Raw genomic sequence first — 20,116 nt, 5'->3', positions numbered from 1 at the left:
TTCTAGGAATTGGGGATTCAAGCCCTGGCAAAGACACTAAAATTCTTCTTCTCATTTATCTTATATTCTAGTTAGGGGGAGATAGACATTAAGTCTATCAATAAGTCCATTAAATAACCAAATTACACAGAATTTTTAAAGTGATAAGCGCTATGAAAGAGGGTTTTGAGAAAATATGGTGTTCAGAAAAGACTCATGGGTAATATCTTAGGGAAAATGTGAAGAAGGAAGGGAGTAAGCTCTGCAGGATTTGGGGGAAGTTTTTCCAGGTACGAAGTCAAGTGTAACAGCATTAGAGGAATAATATGTCTAGAATTTAATAGCAAGTGGCTGGAGTGGAGTAAATGAGGGAAGACAGTTATAGAAGATGACATAAGAAAGAACAGGGGAGGGAGGATAAGGGTACTTTACATCCTAGTAGATAATTATAAGACTGGTTTTTACTCTGGATGATACAGAAACCTGATGAAAGGCTTTCAACATAACAGTGTTCAAAGCATACGCTCTATATGGTTTAGCAGTTTTACTCTGGTTTCTGTAAGAAGACCAGCCTATAGGGGTTAAAAAGTGAAAGGAGGGGGTACCTGAGTGGCTCATTAAACAAGTCTGATTCTTGATTTCGGCTCAGGTCATGATCTCAGTTTGTGGGATGGAGCTCCACATCAGGCTCTGCACTGACAGCATGGAGCCTACTTGGGATTCTCTCTCTCTTTCTCTCTGCCTTCCCCAGCTCGTGTGCTTGCTCACTCTCTTTCCAAATACATACATACCTACATACATACATACATACATACATACATATGTTTTTAAAAAAAGTGAAAGAAGGAGAGTGGTTAGAAGGTTATTGCAACAATCCAACCACGGGGGTAATTTGGCTGACAGCAATGGGGATGGTGAGAAGTGATAAGATATGGATATATTTTGAAGACAGAGTCAAGAGAATTTGCTGACGGACTGGATATTGGGTATAAGAATTTCAGAGGAAGATGGGGAAGACTTCTGGATGCAGATTTGAAGGGAAAATTAGGAATTTATAATTGACATATTAAACCTGAAATCCTTGTTAGATATTCAAGTGGGAATATCATGAAGGCAATTGGGTATATGAGTCTGAAATTCAGGAAGACATCCAAACTGGATGCATAATTTGAAAGTAATCATTGCATAGGTCTCAGTTAAAACACAAGAATGGATGAAATCATGAGGAAATGCATTTGGAAAGAAATCATAAATTCAAGAATTGGGCTCTAGGTAATTCCACTGTTTGGTGGTGGAGGAGATAACAGAGAACCAATGAGACTGAGAGGAAAGAGTCAAAGTTGTAGATGGAAAATCGAGAGAATGATGTCCTGGATACCCAATGAAGGAAGTGTTTCAAGGATGAGTAATGGTAATTATGGTAATCGAATAATGGTAATCGGATGGTAATCATTCGATTTATAAAATGTTTTTGCCAGTCATTTTTGCATTCCACTTTTTTTAGGGACTACATGTCCTTTGGTACTATAGTATTCTATCAAAGTAGGGACAAATCTGTTTCTGATGTTATTACAGTTCATTTTCATCATGGGTTTAATATTTAATTTCTAATTATAGTAAAAATATATCCTTAAGTTAAAGTAATTTCAGGCATCTCAAGTTGACAAGAGAGATAATTGTGAGGTTTTGATGACTTTCTCATGTCCCATTGCGTAGTGTTATTATTGTTAGCTCTCTTGAAAATATTTCTAAACTCATTTGTAAAGTTAGTGGCTGTTTATAGGGATGCAGTATCTTTTTTCCTCCCTACCTCTCTCCCACAGTCTATCCACTATCGAAACGTTCCAAGCTCTCTGTGAGTCCTAGCTTCGGGAGCACAATTCCCAAGAACAGCCAAGGGCAGAGGGATAAACACATATTAATCTAGTTACAGACCCTGGCCTGGAGTTTCCCAATCTTAAGGTATTTCCCTCGGACCACCTTCTGGTCTTCCCTTTTCCTTTCCCCAGACTTGGTGTTCTGCTTTTCCATCTGAAGAGTAGTTATTTTGCTTTCTTCCTTACCTCCCTGTACAGTTTTCCTCCCTTTTCCTCTAGCACTCAGAGACAGAAATAAGAATCCAGTGTCCATTTGTAGACTCTGTGGCTCCTGTCTCTTGCTTCTGGAAAAAGTGTTCATGAACTTTCAGATGGAGGTGCCATGGAACAAAATTGGGGAGTGGGGCGAAATATCAGATGTATATTTCTGAGAAGTCTTCACTCTTTCTGAGGGAAGACTGCCTGACTTTGGGGATGGTGAAGTAAGGGACACTATGATTTAATGGCTTTTCTATTTCCATCTGTTCCTGGCATTTCAAGCAAAGATTTACCCGAAAGCTAAGAGCAACAATATACTGCCCACTCCAATTCTGAAATCTTCCTTAATGTAGGGTGCTTTCCATCAGAGCCTGCTTACCATGCAGCTCAGTAATGATTTTGAATATCATTACATGTGGGTCATAGTGACTTTGTTGTAAGATTTATTATATTAAAACATCACTTGATTATAGCAGGATATATATATTCAGAATTCTTAGTTTATTGCTCACCCTGCATTATCACCTTCTTATGGCTGTTTCCTGACAACCTATAATATTTAGAAGGGACACTGGGGTTTCATGAATATTCCTTTGTTTATGTAATCTGTGTAGGTTTAGTTATACCTACTAAAACCATCAGTTCCCTTTGTAATCACATTCATGCCCTATACTGTTACCCTATATCTGGTTGAACATTAGAGGATGCGAGCTATTCTTTTGTACCTACTTATTGGGGAATAAAAATTATACAAATCAATACATCACTGATACAATTATTTGCCTTTGTCCTGTTCTATAGTATCACAAAACACATGATCATTAGCACATTGATTAAAGTTAAATGCATATATGCATCATTCTGTAAATCAAAGTAAAACTTCAGCATGCTATAGAGTTTACGCTACAATGAAAATTAATAATCACAAGATTTCACCAAAATCTTTAGAGAAGAATTACATTTTCAAGGGAATTAATAATTTCATAAGTGACTAAAATATTCTTACTGCAACAGAAAATGTGTGTGGTTTTTCAAAATGGATTTAAAGTTCTTGCAGAAAAATAGGCTTGATTTAAAGTTTTTGCATAAATATTCAAAAGATCCCTTAACTCCTCTGAACCTTCCCTCACTTCCCCTATTAATAAATCTTAAATTTTCCAATTATTTATTTCTTTCACAATAGGACCCAATATATGACTGTAATTATGGAGTTATAATTAATCAATATAGAACTTAGAATGAATTTTCCCCCCTTAACAGAGGTTTCAAGGCAGGACGGAGCATCACATAAGCAGAGTTCCAGTGGGACCAAAGGCAATGACAGGCCTGGGAATGAAGACCTATGAACAAGAAAATAATAAAAGACTATGGGCAGCAAAAAACAAACAACCCAGTTAATAAATGGGCAGAATATATGAATAGACACCTTTCCAAAGAAGACATCCGGATGGCTAACAGACAGATGAAAAGATGCTCAAAAATCACACATCATCAGGGAAATACAAATCAAAACCACATTGAGATACCACCTCATACTGGTCAGAATGGCTAAACTTAACACAAGAAACAACAGATGTTGGCGAGGATGCAGAGAAAGGGGAAACCTCTTGCACTGTTGCTGGGAATGTATACTGGTGCGGCCACTCTGGAGAATAGTATGGAGTTTCCTCAAGAAACTAAAAATAGAACTACCCTACAATCCAGCAATTGCACCAGTAGGTATTTACCCAAAGGATACAAAAATACAGATTAGAAGGGGTACACCATCTACATATGCACCCCAATGTTTATAGCAGCACTCTCAACAATAGCCAAATTGTGGAAAAAGCCTAAATGTCCATCAACTGATGAATGGATAAAGAAATTGTGGTTTATATACACAATGGAGTACTACGTGGCAATGAGAAAGAATGAAATATGGCCCTTTGTAGCAACGTGGATGGAACTGGAGAGTGTGATGCTAAGTGAAATAAGCCATACAGAGAAAGACAGATACCATATGCTTTCACTCTTATGTGGATCCTGAGAAACTTAACAGAAACCCATGGGGGAGGGGAAGGAAAAAAAAAAAAAAGAGGTTAGAGTGGGAGAGAGCCAAAGCATAAGAGACTCTTAAAAACTGAGAACAAACTGAGGGTTGATGGGGGGGTGGGAGGGAGGGAAGGGTAGGTGATGGGCATTGAAGAGGGCATCTTTTGGGATGAGCACTGGGTGTTGTATGGAAACCAATCTGACAATAAATTTCATATATAAAAAAAAGAAGATGTGGTATATACACACAATGGAATATGACTCAGCCATCAAAAAGAATGAGATCTTGCCATTTGCAACTATTGTGGATGGAGCTAGAGTGTATTATGCTAAGAGAAGTCAGTCAGAGGATGACAATTACCATTAATTTCACTCATATGTGGAATTTAGGAAACAAAACAGATGAACATATGGAAAGGGGGTAGAGAGAATAAAGGGAAATAAACCACAAGAGACTCTTCACAATAGAGAACAAACTGAGGTTTGATGGAGGGAGGTGGGTGGGAAATGGGCTAGATGGGTAATGGGTACTAAGGAGGGCACTTATGATGAGCACTGGGTGTTGTATTTAAGTGATGAATCACCGAATTCTACCTCTGAAACCAATATTGCACTGTATGCTAACTAAAATATTAAAAATAATTAAAATTAAAATAAAAAAATAAAGTTAAAAATTAAAAAAAAAAAGAAAAACAGACTAGGGGCAGTAGAGGAAATCCTCAGGTGACTGTAGGCTCACCATGATAAGGATGGTTAACTTTGCTATATGTTAGAATTAAAGCCAGGGTGTGAAAATATAAGGGAGCATATCTTGTTTTTAAAAAAAAGACAACTGTATATTGGAGCTGTTCAGAGATAGAATCATCTGCCTTAGGAGGAAGTAGGTGAATCAATGCTGAGAGAAGCTAATAGGATTTTTAAAGAGACAGTTCCAAGGTGAATGGTTGACTTAAATAAGAACAAGGGCAATTCCTAACTCTGAGATTCCTCAGAGTGGTTGGGTCAACCCAAGTGGAGGTCTTCGGTGCATTTAAAGTTTCCATATACCTATGATAGGGAAGAGCACTGAGAAGTCAAAGAGCCATGGAGAAGGAGAGGAAGCCCTAAAAACACATTGGTTTCATTCAATTTTCAATCCAATGCAGCAAGCTTTTATTATCTATGATGTGCCGATAGTTCATTAGGCATGCCACAAAATTCATCCCATGTTGGTTCATTTATGTTCTTTTATATTTTTATATTATTTTTATGTTTACTTTTGAGAGAGAGAGAGAGAGACAGAGTGCAAGCAGGGGAGGGGCAAAGAGAGAGGGAGACATGGAATCCAAAGCAGTCTCTAGTCTCAGCCGTCAGCACAGAGCGCGACGTAGAGCTGGAACCCACGAACTGTGAGACCATGACCTGAGCTGAAGTTGGACGCTTAACTGACTGAGCCACCCACCTTTTTTTTTTTTAATGTTTATTTATTTTTGGGAGAGAGAGCACAAGAGAGCGAGTGGAGGAGGGGCAGAGAGAGGGAGAGAGAGACTCTCAAGCAGGCCTTGCACTGTCAGTGCAGAACCCAATACAGGGCTTGAACCCACAAACCATGAGATCATAACCTGAGCTGAAATCAAGAGTCAGAAGCTTAACTGACTGAGCCACCCAGGTGCCCCTCATTTATGTTCTTTGAGCAGGTACAATGGAGCGCACATTCTCCAGGTAGCTGAGGATAAAAAGTAGAACATGACATCATAGTCCCACTGAAGGACTGAAAACCTAGATGGGAAGAAGAGCATGCTATTTTTATATTATATGGACATAACTATCTATTTGACTGATTTTTTCTTTGTAAGAGAGATTGACAGACCTTTTTATGCACAAATAATATACTGACAAATATAAAATAGTGGAAAGGCCTGTGTCACTTACTAGTGACATGATTGTTGGTAAACTGCAATCTCTATTAGGAGCCTCCATTTCCCCATCTATAAAAGGGAGGTACCTAGTGTTGTTGTGAGGGACTGGCACATTAAAATCCATAGAGTTTATAATTAATTTCTTATTCAAAATAGTTGGAAGAGTAATATAATTGAAGTATTTATGTTTTATAAGAATATAAAACAAAAAAATGGTGACTTACAGAAACATAGCTGGCATTAATATAATCTGATCCCGGAATACTAGCATCAGCTATCAGCTTCACTCTGTTATTATTATCTAGAGGAAAATATGAGACATTAATGCTAATTCATTTTTAAAATTGCCACTACTTTCTTTCATATAAAAATAATACAAAGAAATTCATGACATAACATCGAACATTACAGATAGCCATAAAATTAAAGAAGTTCCCTCTTATCTCATATTTCCACTGCCCAGAGACAATGACTATTAATATGTTCTTGTACATACTTCCAGAATCTTCTGTACATATTCATAAAAAATTAACCACAAATGGAATTATTGTGGTTAAAAACCACAAATTTTCTGCAATTTTTTTCATTTACCTATGTATGTCTTTCCATATTATCATAGACAAAATGTCTAGCTCATTATTTTAAACATATGGTATTTCACTGATTGGATATATTAATTTAACTCTTATGATGATTTAAATTCATCTCATTTTGTTATTGCAAAATGCCGAATAAATATATTTAAACTATTTGCAGTGTATTTGTAGAATGCATTACCAGCAGTAGAATTCCTAAATCGTATTGTGCATTTCAAATTTTGAAAGATATTGCCAAATTGTTCTCTAATTATATAAGTTCATACTCCGAACAAAAGTGTTTGAACAATTCTGTTTCCTCTTATTTTCACTACCATATTATTAAACATTTTAATTTATGATATTTTGATAGATACAAATTTATATCTCATAATATTTATTTTTATTTCTTTAAATGTGAATGTAATTGATCTGAGGTTATTTGTTTGTGTATTGGCCATTTTGAATAACTTTTTTAACTGACTTTTCATATTATACTATTTTTCTATTAAAAATATTTTATAATGAAAATATGCTTACATGTATTGAATGAAATTTTCTTCTTGTCATTTATTTTACTCTATCAATCAATGGAGCTGCTAGCTATCTTGCCATACATAAAATTTACATGTTTTTATAATCAAATTTCTAATTATTTTTCCTCATGGAATTATGGCTTCTTGTGTCATTCATACAAAGGTGTCGGTCACATCAATGTTTTTATTTGTACATTCATAATTTCTTCTAGAACTTTAATGGGTTTTTCTGCTTTTGTTTTAACTATTTCAATCTTTGATCCATTGGAATTTATTATTATTTTTTATGGAACGAGCTAAAATATATTTTTTATTGTTTGTTTCTTTGTTGCCATTTGGAACAACAGTCTCAATTTGTTAACATTCCATCATTCCCCCTTACTCAAAATACTACTGTTATTATACACTAGATTTCTCTATGCATTTAGGCCTATTTCTGGACTATTTATTCCTTTCCATTAATTTTTCTGCCTATTCTTTCTTTAACACCAAACTTTTAATGATTATTCTTTAGAATATTTTAAGATCTGGTAAAACTAGATGCCCCTAACCATTATTTTTTTTAAAAAAGGGGTTCAAAATTATTTTTTGTGAGGATATTTACCACTTTGGTATTACAGTCAGAATGTCCAGTGCTAATTTTAACTAGTCATGAAAATGATACAAAGTACCATTACTACATCTTTATTTTGAAGTTTTTTTTTTTTTTTTTTTTTTTTTTTTTTCCTAATCTCATGAGGAAGACACTTGGTAGTGGAGGAACAATTGGTAAATGGCTTTGGGTTTGAATTCCAAATGAATCATCTGTTATCTACCATATAAATGGACTTGGGTGAATTCCTTAACTTCTCTTCTCCTTCATTACCTAAACTATAATATATAGTTATAACATTTATTTTTAGAATTTTCTTGAGGAAAACTTACACGAAAGCTTCTGGAACTTATAAAGCTGAGTAGAACTTGATACATGCTCTCATGTTCTTAAAGCTTAAACACATGTTACTTGTTAAATGACTATGCTGCATCGTTAGAGTTAAAATGACCTGCCCTATAGGTTTAGAGATGGGGAATGTTTAAGCAAATTTATGCAAATTATTTATGCCTCAAAGACTTTGAATTTGGTGTGCTATAACTATTTTAATGACCTTGTGGCTGGTCCTGTAACTTAGGAAGGGATGCCATCAGGTTTCTATTCACTTGATATGCCTGCTTATAACTATCTGAGTCAACAGCAAGCTAAACTTTTCTTCGTGGTGTTGGAACATTTCTGAAGGTCATAGTGTCCTGTCAAACAGAGATTTGGAAATCTCTTTTGCAAGCATTTGCTAATTCTAGTACCTTAAAGCCCTGTAAGCTAATATCTTCTATAATGCACTGTGATATTTGAAATCCCACTTCCTACATTACTCAGGGGAAACAATGTACTTCACTAAGCTGGCTCAAGCTAAAATTCAGAGTCTATTAAAATGAATTCATTCTCTATGGGAGAAAAAAACGTTTCTTCAGCTTAATGGCTTCTCTGCGAGCACAGCGGGAGAATATATTTAGTTTAAACATCTCATTTCCTTGTACTGTGTGTGTGTGGCAGGGGTACACTTACCCATAGAGGTGGCTGTGAGTTTATAGCTCGCTTTGTAACCCAGATTAGGGAACTGTGCTTGTTATGTTCAGACTATAGACACTAAAGTCCTGTTACTAAAGCTTATTCACCAAGAAAGTTAGTGGCTTTTAAAAATAAGCAATCTATTGTTGATTCAACAATCATAAGCACTAACATTGGGAGCATGTTCCAGTACTGTGCAGAGTGGGTTAAATAATTATTTCATTAATCCTCACAGTAAGCTCACGAGGTGGACACCACTGAATGGTACATATAGTCACTAAGGCTGTTAGTAGGTACACAGGATTGCAGCCTAGCAAGTTTCATTGGAGCCCACACATTCTTAGCAGTTTTACTATATGCAGGCAGTAGGTATTCATTGAATTAATTAATTATTCTAATAACATTCTTGAAGAATAGAGAAATGTACATAATACAATTATTTCTTATAGGACCTCCAATTCTCTAAGAGGATAGTTAAGAAACATTTTTCCCCTACAAATCCATGAAAAGATATTGAATGTGGATGTAATACATTATTTGAAAAAGTGCCATAAATTTTTCTGGACTGAAAAGAAAGCAGAAAGCAGAAAAGCTTCAAGAAAGCAGAAAACAATTAGACATTGTCCATTTGCCTCTAGTAAAGGTGAAACATGCATGAAATTCTAATTATGATATTCCAAACATCCTTGATGTGTAATTCCACCATTAACAATTATTTTTTGTCTTAGCCTCAGATTTGAAGAAATGGGGCAATCATACTCCTCAAATCTTCTTGTTGTTTTAAGGTTTTTTATTTTCTTCCATTGACCACTCTTATTCTCTTCCTGTCTTATAAGTAATAAAGCTATGTGGTCTGACTTTTCTTATAGTGATAATGTGAATCCTGATAATAATGCACTGGGATCTTAATAATAAAAGATTGAAATGTCACATTTAAAAAATATTTTGCTAACATCTCAAATTTCTACATATTTTCAATTAGGTACCCTTTGATCTTTGGAAATAAGTTAGCCATATTTGGTTTACTTATTTTATATATACTGATAGATTAGAAATCACTTCAGCCAAATATATGAATGTAAATAGATATGAAATATTCCATAATAACTGTCTTTCAATTAGATTATAGTATTCATTTTCACTGAAAAGCATTGAATAGGAATGAAGCAAACAAGTATGGAAGAAATATAAAGAGACAAATATAAAAATATGAGAAATTCCCTATCTCTTAAACTTATAATGCATCTGACCCAGGTTAACTCTCTGAAAGGGAAAACAAAAGGATCCACTGAGAAACACAGACATTTAGAGATGCAATACTAACACTCGGTCATTCCTACAATAGTGTCTGATTTGTCAACTTGCTCCTAAAGTCATTCACATATTATTTGCTTTGTTCCAGGAAGGATTTTGTGTGATTAAAGCTATTTGCATTTTCATCCTATCCTAATTCTTGGGAATTAGCAGATTCCACTAGATGACTACTTCCTATATCACGTTTCCCTACATTTGTTTACTTCATGCCTCAGTTATCCTCCAGTTCTAGAATATCAGAATTTGCTCCATGGCTTCCTATCCACATCGTTTATTATTTTACACTCTGCGAGTGTATCCTTCTCCACGTCTGTGTCTTCCTAGACAGAAGAGTTCAATTTTTAAGTAAGGATTTTACCAATATAGAACATAGAAAAATATATATATTACTATTATATTATTATATATTATATTTGTATATTGTGTATCATTATAATACATAATATTATATATTATTATATATTAGAATATTTTAAAATTAGGAATATTTAAAAATTCTAGATTTTGAAACAATATTAACAATATTTCAGAACACCACAAATAGCACTTGTTTATTTCATAGTAGGAAGTGAATTGTATCAGAATATAGACAGTGTTCAGAATATTCAGAATTGTATCAGAATACAGGCACACGTGTTCAAAATATGTAATATCAAACATACAGCTATTATTAACAGAGGAATATAATTATTTTTCCTTTCACATCGCTGCTAATTCTTAAAACAACAATGCAGTTTCTTTTCTCATTGATTGAGAAATGAAGTATGGCTTACTATGGTGAGACACAACCCTGCCTCCTTTGTAAAACCAATCCTGGTAAGCATACGTTTACTCCGATCTTCGGTGAATAGTTTGCAATGCATTTTTTTATATTCCGTAAGAAAGCACTGCCCTGCTTTTAAGGGAAACTAATGCACAAAGTTACATGTTTCTCTTTTCATTTGAGAACTGGATCTGTAGGAAGATGTTAGAGAGGTTCCTTACTTGGGTTAAATTACAAAGCTAAGAAACTATTAGGTCTACAGTTTCTTGCACCTGCATAAGTGAACCTTGTGTGAACAAGCTGAAAATCATGTATGTTAACTTCAATAAATATTAACAAAGCAAAAGAGATACAGTTTGAAAATTACTGCTAATAAAATGCCTTATTGTAATCTGATTAATATGTAATATAATAAATTTAAGAAGTAAAAATGCTAAGATGCATTTGATACTCATTTTAAAACATTTTGCAGGTCAGAACCAGAGGCAATAAGTGCACATACATGGTTTTATATTTGGAAAGCGGTTTTTTGCTCTGTTCCAAGGCAGATCAGCATCAGTTGAAGAAAGATCCTGAAGAAATTTTGGTAATTCCTGTGGAATGAAGTTATTGCACAGTTTAGATTTATTTCAGAGGAAAACAAGAAATTCTACTTAATAAAAGACTATTCTTCACTCTAAACCCTTTTACTTTTAAATTGAAAACACCTCTCATAACTTCAGAAACAAGATCAAATTAATAGTAATGAACTTATATAAATGTTTACTGAAAATATTCTGAAAAAAATTGGTCTTTTGGACTACTGGTCTTTCTGGGATAATTTCTTTGTATTTTGGGAAGCTCTAAGATGTGGCAACCATGTTAATAATAACCCTGCTCCATACTTCACTAATGGTTTCATCAGGTACACACTGAGTATTATTTAATATTTTAATGTCTACTTAGTAGGGGAAGGGAGTTCAGTGATTTATTTTTTGTTTTCTCTCCTCGGGCAGCGTGATTTCATGCCTATTAATTGGTACAACACTGGTCAGTTTAAGAACATGTCAAAGGTCAATTCCTGTTCTCAGTAGGCATTGTTAAATCGGTACTGGAATGCAAAGGTGCGATTAAGAATTATCAGACACAGAGGAAGGGTCAAGGAGATCCATTATTGACATTTTGATAAGAGATTATGATATTATCCATTCATCATTAAAAAAGTTGGTGCCAGAAAACGTGTTCATTATTTTGTTGAGCTGGTGATTTATATTTACAAAGTTCATAGGTTTCCAGTTTAGAAATAAGTCTCAACTTGCCAAATTCCTTAAAAAGTATTAAAATTTGTGTTTTTACAATTTTTTCAACATGATTATAAATAATTTCTTTTAATTAGGTAATTCTCCCTTTCCCACTTATTTTTCCTCAAAAAGAAAATCCGGACAGTCTTTTGCATATGGATATGGGTTAGAGAAAAGAAACAGTGTAAGCATCTGAAATCTCGTGTGTTGGCACAAAAGGCTTAGGGGAAAAAAAATTAGCCAACTAGGGACTCCCAGAACAGCTTCCTTGTGTCAAGGTGTCAGGAGTATATGTCAGTATATTCGTAAGAGACAACGAAATAGAGGCAGAAAAAAAGGTGAAATGGAAATCATCTGAAAAGTGGTACTTCTATTCGGTAATTTTTTCACAAAGAAGTTTCCACTTATAGATTTAAATGACTGTGGCCTTGATAATTAATACCCAATTACCAGGTTGACTCTTTGGATTGTAATGTTATACTTGGCAGCCTTTTTCTTATCAGGGAACATAGGGCCTCCACCATCCTTTTCAGCATTTTCTCTTACTGTTTGCTCTTTTCATTGGGATCCTAGTTGAGTTGGACTGTTTTGCATCCTTAACCCTTCCCCCTTTATCTATCTGTTGGTCTTCTGCTTGTCCTAAAGTTCATCTCAAAGGTCACCTTTTTGTAAAGCCTTTTCTGACTGCTATCCAAATAGAGTCAGTTCTCACTTTTCCCTGCATATTTCTATCATGATACGGTGTATTTTTGTATTTTTTGTGCATGTCTTATCACAGTATGAGCTTCTTTTATGGTAGAAGTCATCATCATAATAGCTAATACTCGTGTCAGCCATGATTCTTAGTGTTACACACATTCAATTATGTTAGCATTCGCGACTTAGTGAGTTAAATAGTATTATTTTACAAATGAAGATATTGAGGAACAGAGAGTTTAAGTGATTTGCCCAAAGTCACTTGGCTATTGAGTGTTGAGTTCATATATACATCAATATGCTAAATACAATGCCTATCATATAGTAGAAGCTTATAAATATTTAATGTATAAGTGAGTATGACCTGAGTTATAAAGTTTATCAAATATGCATTTATTTATTAAAATATAATTTTGCTTTGAAAACTTAACACATCATTAGGGGCGCCTGGGTGGCTCAGTCGGGTAAGCGTCCGACTTCAGCTCAGGTCACGATCTCACGGTCCGTGAGTTCGAGCCCCGCGTCGGGCTCTGGGCTAATGGCTCAGAGCCTGGAGCCTGCTTCTGATTCTGTGTCTCCCTCTCTCTCTGCCCCTCCCCCGTTCATGCTCTGTCTCTCTCTGTCTCAAAAATAAATAAACGTTAAAAAAAATTTAAAAAAAAGAAAACACATTATTAAGATAAAAACAATTTTAAAAAGTTCCTTACATATATAGATATAAAGTTTCCTATATACTTATATAAAAAAACAAGTTCTCAAAACCATGATCTCCAAAAAAGTTGAACTAGAAACTTTCTCAACATAATACATGTGAAAATGTTATCGCTAATAAAACTTTTCATCTACTCAGTCATGCATAATGTAATTATATTCGCTCTTATTCTAGTGAAATTACACTTTTGCTCCTGAAAAATTGAGAGTTCTGGCTGTGTAAATGCTAAGAAAAGTTTTATGGTACCATCGATTTTGTTAAGTCCAGGCCAATATTACTTAAGAAGCATAACCAAAGAGCTGTAGGAAATACCATTAATCTTCTCACATTTTGTTATTATTCCCTGAGAGGCTGAAATATTATAATCCTGAATTATTCAAGCCAATTGCTTAATTCTTTGTTTCATAAGTTCACACACTAAAAATTTCATGCAAAAAAAAAAACGAAATACATTTTTTGGTGACATTTAGAGATCCGTTTTACTTATATAATACAAAATAACCAGCTAAGTTTGGAAAGATGCACACAAGTTTTAAAAAAAGCTTATTTATAGTTCTGATATACACCTTATGCATTATTATAATTTAAATTTTATAGGTATATAGAATGTTGAAAGCAATAAAATTAATCTTAACTTCTGAATAGTGTCAAAGTGGAATGTTCTTAACTTCACATATTCTCCATAATGTGATATAGTATTTATTTCATAGTAACTTAATAATAGGCCTCATAAAATGCAGGTATTTTTACCTTTTGGATAGTTCTAGAAATAATATGATTTTTATACTTTCTGGAAACACCACGTTCTCAGGTTCATCCACATCACTAACATAAACTAAGCAGGCAAAAATGGAATTATTTGGTCTCTAAATCTAAAATAATTATTTAAATATTAAAACCACATTTAGAGCATAACCTAAGTCTCACAAAAACCAGTGAATACAGCATTCCAGATTCTCATCCATCTGGATGAAACAGCAGAGAAGAAATGAGGCCAGGTTGCCATTGCTGGGAAGGTCTGAAGCAGAGCACCTTTTCCTCACACAGTAGGTGAATAATTCCATTCGGGTTGCACCAGAGGCCACCACGTGTAACATTACTATCCAAACAATCAACCTGGTAATTGGGTATTGATTATCAAGGCCACAGTCCTTCATGGCCTTGCTTGCTTAAAATGGACATGAAATGTGACACATGAAACGACTGGAGGTCTGGCAATGTTGTGACAACTGCTAGTAACATACCGAAAATTCTTCTTGAAACTTTAGGTTGTTGTTTGTGCAAAGCTCTTCAACATGTTGCAGGAAGGATTTCTTGCTCACCGGCCTCCAAGCAAAGAAAGGTATAAATATTATCACGTTAGATTGAGTTCTTTCACTTTTGCATGGCGCTGGCTGTACAGTTAATGAGCCACAGAACAACAGACATTTCAAAACCCATAAACCACACCGCCCTTTAAAGTCACTCTGTCATATTTACAAAATTAACTTTTCCACCGTAAGTTTGCTTTCTTTGTCTCCTGGTACAAAATTCTTTCAATTTTCAAGTGACTTTCGATGAATGATTTCATATTTTAACGAAGAAAGTTTTTCAAGTAAATATAAGGGCATAAAGTTATCATTGAATCCTAAAGCACATAATACCTCTTTGTCATACAGAAAACATTTTATACATTACAAGGTTTTAGAAGATATAAAATATTGCAGTGACCTCATTCTCATAATGACATGGTTTTTAAACCCTAAGGAGTTTAAATATCCCCGTATTACTTCCCAAGCTAAAATACAGACATGCAGGCTTCGCCCCAGAGAGAGAGAAAGCATTTCTCCAGTTACCATGCAATTAGTCATGCTTTTATGATTTATATCCAGCTTGGAGGTTTTTCTAGCAAACATACAAGAAAGGAACCACACATTAAGATTCATTGAATCAGTGAATCTAGCATTGATATTCAAAAAGAAGAAAAGATATTTAACAAACTTACTTGATGGATTTTCTATAACTAAGTAACCTGCAACAGAGATTGTATTAAATGCATTGTAAGTTGAGGGTACAGTTCTTTCTAAAAGACTTCTAGACTAAAATCAGAAAAATATAATAAATCAGTAATGTATGATGTGTTATCCCTTTAACTGATAGGTGATCGTTATTTTAAATTCTATTTCAATTGTCTAATATTTGGATCCAAATATGGCCAAATAATAACTTAGTTTCTCTCTCAAGCTAAGGCACCCTTTTATGCTGTTAGGCCTTTGGAATACTCTGTTAAAAACAGGTCTTTTTTAAATTTTATTTTATATATTTCATAGTATCTAGGGTCTAAGAGAGTTAATGTGGATTAAAAAAAATATTTTCTTTGTCCACAGAGAGTGCTTAACCAGGGAGAGTGGATCTTTGAAAAATGACATCATATTGCCTAAATTTTATTTCATGATGAGTTTTGATGAGTATGTAACCATAAAAAATCACAATTCTTTCAGTTACTTTAGACATATCTCCTGTGACACTTCATCGGTCCAATTATTTATACTCTGAAAAAATCTGAAATAATTTTTTACAGCTAAATAGACTATGCATCACACACAAATTCAGAGATGGGCACATCTTCAATAACACGTTTGTCATGCACAATTAGCACCGCAAAACCACAAAAGGCACAAAGTATAATGAAATAAAATGAATAACATATAACTTTTTCAAAGTTTTAAAATTTAAATATTATCAAGGATGATTTTGCTGTATTCCTTAAATGAAGAATATTTATAAGAAGATGTGGTTTTGAGGTAAAGAATAAATGAAAGAAAATAATTAGATTGAAAGATGCAGCATAAAGAATACTATACAAATGGTCTCAAAGGGGTGGGTTCAATGAACAAAAAATGAGTCAAAAAAGTTCAATTTATTACAATATAGGAACTGGTGAAAAATATGGGGGTGCAGGAGCAAGTACTACCAACAAGAATGATAGAATTCTTGGCTAATGCTTTAGGTGTCCCCAAGGAGAAGAAGGTATCTCCCAGCTTCTTAGGGTATAACCTCATAGAGCATACCATTATCAAACACGGCATCACAGTGATAAAACAGCAATGTTTGAGCAAAGTCTTCGTGGATGAACTTGTAAGCTTCCCACGATATCCTAGAGTGATTCTAAGAAGGCAACAGAGAAATTTTTAACCAAATGAATAGGGAGATGACTGAATGGGCTATTGAATCAGAATCTTTGATTTTGGGTTTAGAAAAGAAAGACAGAGTATCTGAATTCGAGGCTCTTGAAATATTTCTGACATAGCAACAGATGAAGTGGGGAATGGGGCAACAATCGATCCCTGTTGGAAATAATTACTCTTCAGCAAAGACCAGTAAGAAAAAAAATATAATCATGGGCTAGACCCATACTACCCAAGCTCCCTTAGATTCCTGTTGCCCCGATGCTTTTATGCCATAATATTCCTCAGAAACAGGAAAAGCAAGGGGTTAGGTTAGGCATTCCTACTTAACTGAGCTTAAGATAGAAATATGAACGAGACATTTGAATTAGCAAGACCAATTTCCCTGCTACCACAGGGAAATGGAAATTCTTGAATTGCATGGAGATTGTTTTCATATCAACTTGTGAATGGTGAAATTCAAACATATTACATCTAATTTAATGACAGGCTCATGGCCCACCTATTTAAGGACAGTCAGACTGCCATCCTATAGTAGGAAGAGTCTCTTTTCCCAGAGAATCCAAAATTATTTGAGGCAGTATTGGCAAAATATTTTTACTCAGCCATCTAGAATCTAAAGTAGGGCTAGTTTCTGCACAGCCATCAATATGGTATTTGAAGAATCAAAATATGTTCATGAAGTCCTCAAAATACATTAAATATGAATAATCATATTAAAATATAAATGAGCAAGAAATAGTTGAACCACCAATTATTCACATCCTGGCTCTTATTATCATTAATGATTTATATTTTCACTTAGAAATTATAATTAATTTAATAAAAAGATGTTTCTTTTATCAATTTATTTACAGTGAAGAATACTACAGAAAGTTGCTTTTTTTACTATTATTTTATCTTGCAATTGAAAGATCTCTGTAAAGGTACTAATTTTATTTTTTTAATTTATTTATATTTATTCATTTTTTAAAGTTTATTTACTTATTTTGAGAGAGAGAGAGAGAAGGGGAGGGGCAGAGAAAGAGGGAAAGAGAGAATCCCAAGCAGGCTCCATGCTGTCAGTGCAGAGCCCAACACAAGGCTCGATCTCACAAACCATGAAATCATGACCTGAGCTGAGATCAAGAGTCGGAAGCTTAACTGACAGAGCCATCTAAGCGTCCCTAAAGATACTGATTTTGAACTGTAACTGGCTATTAGATTCAGGTGAATATTTGTGAATTCTTTCCTTACTATAAAATATGATGCCTTTATTGGTTTTAAATATGGGCTCTAACAATTACTAGGTATGTTACCTTAAGCAAGTTACTTAATCTTTCTGTGCCTCAGTTCCTAATTTGTAAAATAAGGAAAGCATATGTAAATCAAGCTCATATATGTAAAATGTTTAGAAATGCCCTTGGCTTTGGAAGCAATACATAAATATTAGTTACTATCATTAGTATTAGAATTGCTATTTCTACTCTATTTTGTAAAACTCAAGCTCCTCTTACCCATCTGTCCTACAATTCATGCTGATATAAAGGAAGAAATTTTTTTGTTTCTAAAAGAATACTTAATTTTACTCAAAACTCGGTAGACTAGACTGTGCTAAATTAAGCAGCAAGATTTCCTATTTTATTCTTAATCAGGGTCTCAGCATAAAGAATGATCATAGATAAACAGACTTCAAATCTAAGCCTTGCTTTCTAGTTCTCAATTCAAGATCCCAAATACATCTCTAATAACATAAAGACTGTAATAATTCAGTTTTCACATTATCATGTGAAAGCATTTCTCATCATGCCCACACTTGTAATGTTCTTCCTTACAACTACCTTTCACATATCCTGTTTGTACTCCACATACTTTCTAGCATCCCTCCCTCTCAGTTTGTACCATTTCAGGTGTTTTACCACAACCATATCCTACTGATTCCTCAACAGCTGATTCAAATGTTAACCCTTCTATGGACCTTACTCTGATCTGTTATAGAGAAAATAACTTCTTTCTATAAAACCAAATTTCTATGGACAGGTCACTTACCACTTGTATTATGGCTGTATAAGTACATGTATTAAGGATATCCATGTTGAGGTTCATGTATACTTGAAGGCTGGGGCAGGATTAACACTTGGTTTTGCTATAAATCCCTTGTAACCTTATTCATAGTAGACAATGAATTAATCATCATTAAATATAAAACTGTGGATGCATTCAGACTAGGACACATAGAATGTTAAACATAAATACTCTGATTATTATGAGAGTATCTAAAGTGAATGAATTTTCCACTAAAATAGAAGGCAATTGAGAATTCTCAGAAGTTTTAGCTAAGTATGATCAATAGATGTATGAATAAACACTATATGAGTCTAACCAAAGCCATATTGGATCCCCTAACTAGAAGTTAACAGGAGCTAGATACCTCGTAGGAAATTAGATATATGAATAACAAAATCATCTTGCCTATCCAACTAATAAAAAGATAGACTTCAAAAAAACAAGTAAGAACTATTTTGGCTTTATTTTCCTTTGTATCACTCTCTTTTTCTAAACCTAGCCACTTTATGTAACCTATTCTTTACATTTGTATTTACGTAATATGAGAAACAAGACTTCTAAAGTCTAATTTTTATGTAATTTTCCAGTCTATGCTTATGTTACCAGTATGTGTGACCTGAAATTGAAATACCTATCTGGATGGCTTAAATTGAGAAGACATTTTGGCACACATTACCTGACTATTCAAATAAAAGATTTTTTGTTGTTGTTGTCTATAGTATCCATATCATTGCTTTGATACTTAGCTTCATATTATAAAGGTGCATTTTTCCGTTAAGAATTCGCTGCATTCTAAATTTTATTATAGGTTTTAAAGTCTGTTTTTATATAGGAAAAAAATAAATTTGAACAATTTATACAGGGAACTAGAAAAGAAGGTGGAGCATAATACACAAAAGCATTGACTTTTATTGATGAGAAAATTAAATTCTTTTAGGAAAAATTGTTTGTTTAGATAAGCATAAAAAATACCTCATAGAAATTAACATGCATGAAAGTCAGCAATGTTATTTTAGAAGGAATGTTATTTCCAAATCAAGTGATCTGTGAAGATACTCAAAGAAACTCAAATAGCAAGCTTTTTATTAACATTTTTAAAAACTTAAAGTGTTATATAGGGAGAATTTTAGACTGGTATGGTACACTTATTTTAACCCTTATTTTATTCACTTACAATGGTGAAGATACTGTCAAATTGTATTCAGTTCATTATTATATAAATCAATTTGGGAACTGTCCAGATTTCAATAAGATAACTGACCACTTTCCAACAGGAAGGGCTAAACACTTCTTATTACATGAATCTTAGCTGTCTTAAATCCTATTCCTTTTTTTTGGAAAAGGGTATTATTTCATGTCTGGGCTCATTTTTTAAAAGTCTATCAAAAACTTAAATTCCACTCAGATTACTCTTGATAGATTCAGAGAGGAACCATTTATT

At 33.9% G+C, this 20,116-nt stretch overlaps 1 protein-coding gene across 1 annotated transcript in view; it reads right to left on the bottom strand.

The window, feature by feature from the left end:
- The window catches only part of PTPRQ (protein tyrosine phosphatase receptor type Q), a 201,205-nt gene that overhangs the window by 16,645 nt on the left and 164,444 nt on the right, over positions 1-20,116 (bottom strand). The window contains exons 36-39 of the mRNA XM_047067212.1: positions 15,447-15,473; positions 14,707-14,788; positions 11,277-11,367; positions 6,208-6,284 (exon numbers count right to left, since the gene is read on the bottom strand). Of these exons, the coding sequence (XP_046923168.1) occupies positions 6,208-6,284; positions 11,277-11,367; positions 14,707-14,788; positions 15,447-15,473 (277 nt within the window). The remainder of the gene's footprint in view (positions 1-6,207; positions 6,285-11,276; positions 11,368-14,706; positions 14,789-15,446; positions 15,474-20,116) is intronic.

The sequence above is a fragment of the Lynx rufus genome, unplaced genomic scaffold (genome assembly GCF_022079265.1).
Source record: "Lynx rufus isolate CCGP_SWC_20201006 ecotype Redwood Valley unplaced genomic scaffold, mLynRuf1.p SCAF_7, whole genome shotgun sequence".
NCBI lineage: Eukaryota > Metazoa > Chordata > Mammalia > Carnivora > Felidae > Lynx > Lynx rufus.
The sequence above is the reverse complement of the archived record's forward strand: the minus strand, read 5'-3'. Positions and strand labels throughout refer to the sequence as shown.